At 35.9% G+C, this 11,473-nt stretch overlaps 1 protein-coding gene across 4 annotated transcripts in view; it reads left to right on the top strand.

The window, feature by feature from the left end:
• Positions 1 to 422: 422 nt before the first annotated feature.
• Positions 423 to 11,473, top strand: part of ADAD1 (adenosine deaminase domain containing 1) — a 110,286-nt gene continuing 99,235 nt past the window's right edge. Inside the window, exons 1-4 of one of the 4 annotated variants that reach the window (XM_032858293.1) lie at positions 423 to 456; positions 1,037 to 1,216; positions 2,196 to 2,384; positions 5,029 to 5,196. In XM_032858293.1, coding sequence (XP_032714184.1) covers positions 1,045 to 1,216; positions 2,196 to 2,384; positions 5,029 to 5,196 — 529 coding nt within the window. In that variant the 5' untranslated portion in view covers positions 423 to 456; positions 1,037 to 1,044. Of the gene's footprint in view, positions 457 to 481; positions 686 to 793; positions 907 to 1,036; positions 1,217 to 2,195; positions 2,385 to 5,028; positions 5,197 to 11,473 lie in introns of those variants that run through there. The other 3 variants (XM_032858283.1, XM_032858275.1, XM_032858302.1) reach the window with 3 other exon arrangements.

Here is an 11,473-nt window from a genome sequence, read left to right as displayed (position 1 = left end):
TTCTGTAAACATTAAACACACGGTTGAGGCCAAACCTTGTCCACAGGGATCTCCTCAGAGTATAACCAGGGTTAGAGCCCATGGTTTCCTTGAAACCACCCACACACTGGCACCCCAAGGACAGCCTCTAATCATCCTGGAGAAGGACGCCCCAACACAGTGCTTTGTGAGTACAGCGGTGAGCGGGGTGTGGAGGGTATTTGGCAGGACGATGAACGGGCCGCACCGACTAACTTTCATCTGAATTCTGCGGCAGTGACCACCGCAGTAATCTTGAGCGCTGCGGCTCACAAAACAAGGCCGACCTCACAGAGCCTCGAATGCGCGCGCATGACGTCTGACGTCTCCCCGCTTGTTGACGCAGGCCGTAGAGCGCGCGGAGCCGGCCTAGCCGGCCTAGCCCGAGGGGAACTGCGTGGGCGCGAGCACAGGGCCAGAAGCCGGGCCGCGTAGACGGTTGGTGATTGGATGAAGTTTGGTGTGGGGGTGTTAGTCGGGGTACTGCGGGGACGCCACGAGGCCGCTTTTGAAAGACGCAACCTTGGGGCGCGTGGCTCTCACGCAGAGCGTCCCAAAGCCAGAGATTGAGGCGGGGAGGAGGAAGCAACGGCGTCGGCGGCTGGGGCCGGCGAGCTCCGGGCCTGTGGCTCGGTCTCCGGCCTACGGGGCAGGAAGGACAGCTTTGGTGGGTGGGGGTTGGGCTGGAATCGGGCCGTTGAGGGTCTCCTGTTTTTATTTATTTATTTTTTTCTTTCTCTCTTTTTCCCTGTGCCCCGAGTAGTTTTAAGGACCGTCCCTGCGGACCGCTTTGACCCTTCTTTGCCCTTTTGTAGCAGTGCTTTGGAAGGGATGTAGGACGGATGAGCCCCGTACCTGTTAAAACTCTAGTCACAAAGCAGTCACGACATGAGTTAAGAGATTTAGTCCTGTGTCGTGTGAGTGACTTTAAGCCATGTAGGTATATTTTTAATTTCAGAGTAAGTATTTTTATCTAGTACTTTTTTTGTTTTCTGCCAATTTTCTTAACGATTTGCAGGTGAGAAAATGTCTGGCAGCAATGACTGGTTTCAGAGTTCCCGGGTCCCTAGCTTTGCTCAAATGCTGAAAAAGAACTTGCCAGCTCAGCCATCAACCCAGACGGTAACTACACCCACAGGATATTCTTCAGAAAGATACAGCCTGTCGAATATGGCTTCCAAGGTTACGCAAGTGACGGGTACGACTTTTTCATTTGCAATAATGCCTTGGTTCTTTGAGATTCTAGGATGGCCAATAAGTACTGTTGAGCCTCCAGCTTAAATGTTGCCTGGATACATATCCATTTACCAGGGGCTATGTCCCTCCTGGAGCTCCATTTTGACTCTGAACACTGTAAGAGGCATGTGGAAATCCTCCTCCTTGCTGCTCAGTTATTCTAACAGCTTTAAGCCTGTCTTGCCTTTTTTTTTTTTTTTAAGATTTTATTTGTTTGATAGAGATTACAAGTAGGCAAAGGCAGGCAGAGAGAGAGAGAGAGGAAGGGAAGCAGGCTCCCTGCTGAGCAGAACACCCACCCCCCCCACCCCCGCAATGTGGGGCTTGATCCCAGGACCTTGAGATCATGACCTAGGCCTAAGGCAGAGGCTTAACCCACTGAGCCACCCAGGTACCCCCTGTCTTGCCTTTTTAAGGTAAGGTTGTGTTGGTCCCTTCAGGGAAGGGACTGGACTTATACTGGTTTTTAGTCAACATATTGCTTAGCATAAGTGTAAAGCAGGGACAAACACTTAAATTCAATTGAATTCAATATTAAAAGTAATATAAAATAGTGAGTAGGAAATAGAAATGGACCTTAGTCCCAGGTCTGTGTCTTTAGTCCAGGCCTTAGTGAAACCATGTGTTGAAAAAAAAGGATTTGAGAGCCTCTGAAGACCTTGACATCATTAAAATTCTTTGATTCTTTGATATCACTTCACGTTATGACAATGATAGCACTTCTTTGCAAAAATGGTTTTGGTGCTCCAAAAAGTATATGCATCATCAGGTTATACTTGTCATGTGTGCAAAAATTTTTTTAGTAGAAACTTACTTGTAATGAAGAATACATATAATAGATGTATCAGGGACAGTCTTCCATTTTATGGGAGGGTTTAGTGTTTTTACTTTTTTTTTTTTTAAATTTTACTGAACTGACAACTCTAACCATACATTTTTAGGTAATTTTCCAGAACCATTGCTTTCCAAAGGCCTATCATCTATTTCAAATCCTGTCCTTCCTCCAAAAAAAATACCTAAAGAATTCGTAATGAAATACAGACGTGGAGAGATAAATCCTGTGTCAGCTTTACACCAGTTTGCACAAATGCAGCGGGTTCACCTTGATCTTAAGGAAACTGTAACAACAGGCAAGTGCCAAGTTGTATCTGGTTATTACAATACTGTTAAGATATTTTCCTGTTAAAAACAGAACATATAAGTACTACTAAATTTGATTATTTTCTACATTCGCATAATCTTAAGATTAGGTAACTACTGGTATGTTTTAACAAGTATACCTCAGAAATTTTTATATTCATATTTTTCTGCAAATAACTTACATGTACAAAGTTTTTATCATCGAATTTTAATTTTTTTGTTTATGGCTAGTTGAACTGAAATCCCATCAGCCTTGTGGATTATTTTCAGGTGTAAGTACTTGTAGATTAAACATGCTTTTGAAGAGTTGTTAAATATTTGGATTCTCTAATGAGAAAGATTCTGTGATGATTATACCAGACAAAATTATGGTCTAATTTAGCTTCTGAAATTCAAGGTATAGAGGTGAAAATAGCACTTCCATGATTGATACTCTATCTGCAGACTTGTCTGTGACTATTTTCTCCATTCTCTCTTAAACTTCCCTCCCAACCTGTGGAAGGCTACAGTAGTACAGATCAAATAAAAGCAAAAAGCATCCTCTAATCTCTTAACGTCATGAACAGTGATTAGAAAGAACTTTAGAAAAGTGGAGGGATAAGAGAATAAGTGCTCTTAATAGACATGGACAAGCTGAAAGTATGAGAGTCAAAGAAATACAGTCCTTAAAAATACATATATGTGTGTACAAATACTTGTTTGTGTGTGTGTGTGTGTGTGTTTATATATACAAAGACATTATCAAGTAGCTTGGTTTTTTAAGTTTTTTCTTACCGTTGCTAACTTTCACCAATACGGGTCTCAAGACATCCTTGTAAAAGAATTTGAAGCTTTTGAGATTTTAGCTAAGATTTCATAGTAAAGTCACATCTCCAGTCTGTTGTTTTGGAAGAAAAAACAGTAAACAGGTGACAAAAATAGAGTCTTAATATAGAAGGTAGAGTTTTCCTAGGTACAGTTACTGTAGGTTGGATTACTTCATGATCAATACTGTGAACTTAAATTTTTGTGTCACTAGTTTTCCCTCCATTCTTCTCAGACTGTTCTTGGAAAATGTAAACTCATGATCATAATAAGAAAAAGAAGTGTGTAAGGGCAAATCTTTATTGACCTGAGTAAAAGCTACTCAGAAACACAGTCCACTGATTAGTAATGGTATTCACTTTGTGTTCATAGTACTAGCTGAATAATCTGAATCAGTAGGTTTAATGATGAGACCAGAGTATCCATATTTTCACAATTCTATAGGTGATTTAAATACATACTAAAGTTTGAGAATCTGAAGTATGATAGGATGAAGCTTAAAGGCTCAGCACTCTGACACCGAGTACTTAATTAACAAATTTGATGGATGCTATCTCACACATAAAAATCATCAGGGCCACTAGTTAAATATACAGAATACTCTCAGGTTTTGTAAATTTGGATCGGAACCTAGGTGATCATAAGGAAGGAACTTGGGAAACTGAAGTCATAGAGAAAATCAGTTTACTCAGATGCGGTGAGGAGTTTCTTGTAAAACCTTGATGTACATCTTAAAAAAACCCAGGGATGCCTGGGTGGCTCAGTTGGTTAAGCAGCTGCCTTCGGCTCGGGTCATGATCCCAGCGTCCTGGGATTGAGTCCCACATTGGGCTCCTTGCTCGGAGCTTGCTTCTCCCTCTTCCTCTGCCTGCCACTCTGTCTGCCCATGCTCACTCTCACTCCTCTCTTTGACATATAAATAAATCTTAAAAAAAACAAACAAGTTAGTGTAATATGTGAGAAAATAATAATGATGGTGATGACGACGAGGCTTATGTGGAGTGACATTGTACCTAGCCATCCATAAACAGGGTAGAATCTTAAGTTGACTAAAGGTCTTCTAAAGTCTGAATTACAAACAAGTAAAACTTGAACTGGAAAAACCTTTGCCCTGTAAATTTAGATGATTCCATTTCATTTTTCATTAGGCAAAAATGAAAACTAGGTAAAAATAATTGTGTAAAGGTAATCCTTCTATGGATTTTGGATGGCTGGACATTGAGTTTAAATTAATTCTTTAGCATGTCTTCTCTATTGTTTGTTTTGGTTTTCCTTGTGGATTCTTCTCCTCTCCACTTGCCCTCAAAGCTATGGTGGTGTGAATAGCTTATCATAACTCCCTAATAGACTCACAAGATTTCTGCAAAAGGATCCCTTTTTTTCTGGAACTTATATAAGAGTATCAGAGCACTCAGAAGGTGGGAGAAATTGAGCTTTATTATTACTGAATTTCAAAAGAAGAGAGATTTTGCCAGAGGCTCCACATTTTACCTCATTGGTCATTCATTAGATAGTTGGATGCTTACTATTGCCAGGCTTCATTATACAAGACATTGTTGCTCCATGTATGATCTGTACGCTAAAGCTGTCTCTACTGTTCATGTTGAATCTGAATCTGGAGCCAAACTGGCTGCTGGATAGGTTCCTCAGAACTAGTTCAGGGGCTCATCTAGCTTTACTTTTAACCTGCATTGTAAAAAATAAAACACAAAACTGATAGGCCAAGATCGTTTTCCACAACATTTGTACTGGGATATTTTTCTTATCAAATGTCATTTGCAAGATCATACTGTGAATTATTGCAGCATTCATTCTGATTTCTTTTTCAAGGTAACGTTATGGGACCATATTTTGCTTTTTGTGCTGTGGTGGATGGTGTTCAATATAAGACTGGACTGGGACAAAATAAAAAGGAGTCTAGATCCAATGCAGCGAAATTAGCTCTTGATGAGCTTCTACAATTGGATGAACCTGAACCAAGAGTTTTAGAAACAGCAGGTAAATGCTCTTGATTATTTGTAAAATGTATCTTTTTCCAGAAGAAATCACCTGAAGGATTTGTTTTTGAAGAGTTTCATGGCAACTGCAAGATAGAAGTTGCAGAATTTATTTCCTTCCGTTGCTGATTGCTGACATGTTTAATATTAGTTAAAATGTTCTCGTATAGGGGATTAAAAGTACACTTCTGGTGATGAGTACTTAGAAATGTATGGAACTGTTGAACATTATATTGTACACCTGAAGTTAATATAACACTGTATGTTAATTGTACTGGAATTAAAAATAGCAAAGAAAAGAATAAAAAAATAAAGTTTTTATATAAAAGAAAAAAATACTCTTGTATATTTCAGCACCATAAGCTATAAGCATGTTGAGTGAATTGTCTCATAATTTGTCAGATTCCCAGTAGCTTCACATCCAGAAACTTGATTTTCTCTATAATTTATTAGATTCTTATTATGCTCTTAATACAGTACATTTAATAGAGATTTTAAATGCAATTTTCGTGAAGTTTGCCTATCTATATTAAATTCAGGAATGGTAAAGCTATTTGAGAAAATAATGGCCTTGGGGTGCCTGGGTGGCTCAGTGGGTTAAAGCCTCTGCCTTCGGCTCAGGTCAAGATCCCAGCGTCCTGGGATCGACCCCCACATCGGGCTCTGCTCCACGGGGAGCCTGCTTCTCCCTCTCTCTCTCTGCCTGCCTCTCTGCCTACTTGTGATATCTCTCTCTCTCTGTCAAATAAATAAATAAAATCTTTAAAAAAAAAAAAAAGAAAAAAAAAGAATGGCCTAAAGCAAACTCCAGAAATAGATTATGCAGGTTGAAATATTGATCCTGGATAGGCATGTTATTTGCCTTCTAAACCTGTTTCATCATTTAAAACACGGGGACATTAAAAAAATAAGTAGTAAAAAATGGTGACTCTGATAGTGACTACCTCCTATGGCTGTTCTTAGGATTAAATATGCATGCAAAGCTTTCAACCAGTGCTTGGTGAATAACTTGTAATGTAAATGATAGTAGCTCTTATTAAATATTAATCATATATTAAATGGCAACATATTAAAGAACATATTCCTCAATATGTTGCCATTTTATGTATGTGTTAGCATAATAAGCAGTTTTTGTCAGTGGTCCCTTAATGGTAGATTATATTATCTGTAAATAAGTTAACTTTAAAAAAGAAAAACAAATTTTATTTAAGCAGTGATTATAAATTCATTCTTTTTAAATTCAAATTATCACTTATTGTACTACTGGGCTTTTTTGGCTTTTAGTGTATTCACTTTTTTCTTTTCTAATACTTATTATCTTTTTGTTCTTTCTCTAAGTTTAACTCTTATTTCACATATTTTATTTTTGTTCAATTAAAACCATTATTTAATAATTAAAAATGATTTATTTTGCTACATGTAAGTTTTGATGTGGAGTTTTTTTTTCATTGTTTTCAAATAGTTTGTCATACTTTGGATTTATTAAGTACTTAGGAGTGTATTGTGTTAATTTTCATATTATTTTCTGTTTACTATTTTTCAGGTTAATTTTCAGGGCTAGGTATGATTTTTGTCTTATACATGCTGGCACTATAAATGTCATATTATCCTTATTTTATTGAAATACTTAAATTCTTACATGTTATTTGACTTGTAAAAAGCAATGATGCAGTAATTTAATTTTGTTAGTATACTTTTAAAAATTCAATATAAAATTATTTTTTATCTTGCATATTTTATATATGTTATGTGTTTTTGGTCTTAAAATTCTTTTAATTCTTACAGTGCTACTTTTAGTTACCTTTTGTGTTTGTTTAATATCTTTATCCTGTTTTACTTTTAATGATTTTCTATTGTACATAAAATTAAATTTTTTTGACATAACGAATATTTCAATTAAAAAACTTCAACATTTGGGCGACTGGGTGGCTCAGTGGGTTAAAGCCTCTGCCTTCTGCTCAGGTCATGATCCCAGGGTCCTGGGATCAAGCCCCATATCGGGCTGTCTGCTCAGAAGGGAGCCTGCTTCCTCCTCTCTCTGCCTGCTGCTCTGTCTACTTGTGATCGCTCTGTCAAATAAATAAATAAAATCTTAAAAAAAAAAAACTTTAACATTTGCATTTATTATGAATGGTAAGTGTCATATTATTTTTTTTTCCTTTTGTCCTGTAGATATTGTTTTCTTTGACTTTTTTTTCCTTTTAATATTTGGAGGGTATGTACTGATTTTAACCTAGAAATTCCTCTTTCTGATGTGAATTCAATTTTGATAATTTTGAGTTTTGATTTTATCTTTTGATAATTTTGCTGTCTTTACCAATATTCATATTTGTCCATCATTCATTTATTCAGTCTCACTGATTTATCCTCTGGGTGAACAAATCTTACTCACCTGGTGCTTAATGTGATAAGCGATTTATTTCTTTTATAGATATGCCTTTGCCTTTCCAGAGTCTTCAACAAATTAATGTGAAATGCAGAACTGGTGGCAAGAAATATTCTTAAGACACTTCTTCAGTTTATTAATGGAAATTCTTTATATGTGATTATTGTATCAGCTATTAACCCACCTAGGTATATCCTTAGCAATATTTTCCCAGTTTCCTTCCAACTATAGCATGCAGTAGAATCAGTAAATCTATACTTTCAGGATATGCTGTGTTCCAAGGATTGTGGTAGGTATTGGGAATTTAGAGTCAAGTAAGATCTGTCCTCTGCCCTCAAGAAACTAAACTGCTTTGTTGAAATTACATTAAAACAAGTCTACAGAATTTCCAAAGCAACTAATTTAATTGTCAGAAATGGGTGTTTATGATTGGCTTCTAAAGATGAATACTTTTTTCCCTAAGGGTCTTTAAAATGCTTATCTAGGGCTAGCAAATATTTTGCCTGGTAGGCTACAGTTTTTAGTTTCTAAGTATTTATCTTTTGCCTTTTCTGAAAATTAAGGTAGCATTTTTCCATATCCACTGATGCCCCATTTATATTCACCCTTGTTTTCTCAAAGAGTACCAATAGTACCTTAATTAAGACTAAAGGTTTTTTAATAATGTATTTTCTCTTGTCACAGAGCCTAGTAATAATTTAATTTAATAATTTAATTAGGTCACCTTTTCCCTTATATTCTTTAAAATGTCCTAAACAGCTGAGTTTAAAGATTTATTTTACTTGTGAAGGGATATGGAAGATAAGAGGTGAGTATTTCTTTGCTGTGAGCTTTATATCAGTTTTTCTGATCTATTCATTTATAACATAAAACTTAAAAGCTTAATCTTTTTTAAAATTTTGGACTCATCAAAATTATTTTCCATCTGTATCTTTTCATATTTTATATGTGGTGTTTTTAAAGTATAATCTTATTTTTTTTAGTTGTACAGAACTTCTTTAATTTTTTAAGTTTTGAAAATCTTAACACTTCTTAAAAAAAATTTTTTTTTTTTAAATTTTTATTTGAAGTAAGCTCCATGCCCAACGTGGGGCATGAACTCAATGACCCTGAGACTGAGTTGCATGCTCTACCAACTAAGCCGGCCTGGCACCCTGAAAATCTAACACTTTTGACACAATGAGTTAAGAACCTGGTTCTAAGTTTATTTCAATACTCCTTATTAAAAAATCATTTAAAAGGCTTTTAGTGTAGTCAAACAGAATTTTATAATGCATATATATAAAACAAATTTTAGTATCTTAATGATTTTAAGTGTACAGTATAGTGTGAAGTACGTTCACTTTGTTGTGTATCCAATATCCAGAACCCTTTGCATCTTGCAAAACTGAAATTCTATACCCATTAAACAATTATTCCTCATCTCCGCCCCCCCCCTTACCCCTTTGACACCAAGTTCATGGCAATTACCATTCTGCTTTCTGTCTGTATGAATGTGACTACTCAAGGTATTGCAAAGTGGAATCATACAGTATTTGTCTTTTCATGGCTGGCTTTTTTCACTTATAATGTCCTTAAGGTTTATCTCCATTGTAGCATGTGTGAGAATTTCCTTCCTTTCTAAGACTGAATAATATTCTCTTGTATGTATATACCACATTTTCTTTATCCATTCACCTGTCGATAGATACTTGAGTTGCTTCAACTTTTGGCTGTTGTGAATAATGCTGCTATGAATGTGGATGTGCAAATAGTTATGACATTCTGGTCTCAGTTCTTTGGTTTTCATACCCAGAAGTGGAATTGCTGGATCATATGACAATTTTATATTTAATTTTTTTAAAGAACTGCCATATTGTTTTCCATAATGGCTACACTGTTTTACATTCCTACTTGTGGTGCACAAGGTTCCAGTTTTTCTACATCCTCACCAACAGTTGTTATTTTATGGGTTTTTTGTTTTGTTTTGTTTTTGATATTGGCCCTTCTACTAGGTATGATGTGGCATCTCATTGTGGCTTTGACTTGCATTTTCCTAATGATTAATGATGGTGAGCATTTTCTCATGTGCCATTTTATATCTTCTTCAGAGAAAGGTAATAATACCTTTGCCCATTTTTGAAAGGGCTTATTTTTTTGTTGTTGTCATTGAGTTCTCTATACAGTAGTTCCTTCCTTATTCATGGTTTCACTTTCCATGGCTTCAGTTACCTGTGGTCAGCTATGGTCTGGAAGCAGATGATCCTCCTTCTGACATATCAGAAAGTCAGTAGTAGCCTAATGCTATGTCACAATGCCTACACCATTCACCTCACTTGTTCTCATTACATTTTAAAATCTCCCATCATTACAAGATGGGTGAGTACAATATATTTTGAGAGAGAGAGAGAGAGACTATGTTCATGTTTTTATTACAGTATATATGTTCTATTGTTCATCTCTTATTGTGCCCAACTTATACACTAAACTATCATAAAGACATGTATTGGAAACATAGCATATCTAGGGTTTTGTATTATCTGTAGTGGAACCAATCCCCTCGATAGGGAAAGACTGCTATATATTCTGGATATCAATCCCTTATCAGGTACATGATGTGCAAGTATTTTCTCTCTTTTTGTGATTTGCAGTTTTACTCTGTTATTAGTGGTTTTTGATTCATAAAAGTATTTAATTTTGATGAAGTCCCAACTTTTTCTTTTGTTACCTATACTTTCAGTGTCCTATCTAGATAGTTATTGCCAAATTCAGTGTCATCCTTAAACGTTTCTCTTAGATTTTCTTCTAAGAGTTTTATGGTTTTCACCCTTATGTTTGCATCTTTGATGCATGTTGAGTTAATTTTTGTATATGGGGTTTGGTGGTGGTCCATCTTCAGTCTTTTGCATGTGGCTATCCAGTTTTTGCAGCATCATTTATTGAAAAGCCTGCCCTTTCCCCTTTTTATACTGGCCCCCTTGTCAAGAAACATTTGAGAAAATATGTGAGAATTTATTTCTGGGTTCTCTATCCCATCAATCTATGTGTCTGTCTTTATGCCATTACCATACTGTTTTGATTTATTATCACTTAGTTTTAAGTTTTGAAATAGGAAGTGTGAGTCCTCCAATATTGTTCTTTTTCAAGATTATTTTGCCTATTTGAACATGGTTCTTTAAAATGCAGGCCAACTTGTGCAGTCCCATTTTTTATTGAAATTATTTGTTCTTGAAGAACAGGATTTAATATATTTGGTTTTCATTCTACCTGAGCCCAACTCTCCTGAGTAAATGGAAAAAATCCATCTTTCTCTGAGTTTTTAAAACTCTGCTTAGTTAAAGTCCGGAGTGTATATATCTAACTCTAGTTATTAGCCTTTGCTTAACTAATGTAAACTGTAAGATGACATTGCCAGTCTTTTCTTGCTAATTTTGATATGTTCAGTCAGTATTTTGTCTTACTCAAAATTAAGACCCGAGTAGCAGTATTGTTTGCTTCATTTGTTCTTATGAATGATTCTTGAGAGATACTAATTAATTTAGGTGAACCTTTGCTCCCGGAAACTCTTTTAATCCTTTCTGATCTTTTTTGTTGTTGTTTCTTTAGTTTAATGTCATGTTCTTTTTTGTTTGTTTTTCCTGGATTCCCCATGTCATGATCCAAATTGGAAAGCCATTGCAAAGAATGAGACTAAAAGCTTTGAAAATTTTGAATGTAGTATCTCCCTAGGAAAAATGGTAACTTTTACTTACTAAGTTGTGATGGGATATTAATTTTAAGTATTTTGCATAGTAGTGTAAATAGAAAATTGTTCATGAGCATCTGAAACAAGGTTTCATTCTTAACTCTTTGAAATATGGCATCTGTGACAATGCAAACTGTATAGCAGCATAAGATAAGGAAATCCAGAGCT

The sequence above is a fragment of the Lontra canadensis genome, unplaced genomic scaffold, assembly GCF_010015895.1.
Source record: "Lontra canadensis isolate GAN:19392208 unplaced genomic scaffold, GSC_riverotter_1.0 scaffold1, whole genome shotgun sequence".
Taxonomy (NCBI): domain Eukaryota; kingdom Metazoa; phylum Chordata; class Mammalia; order Carnivora; family Mustelidae; genus Lontra; species Lontra canadensis.
Note: the sequence above shows the minus strand (reverse complement) of the source record. Positions and strands in the feature narration are given on the sequence as shown.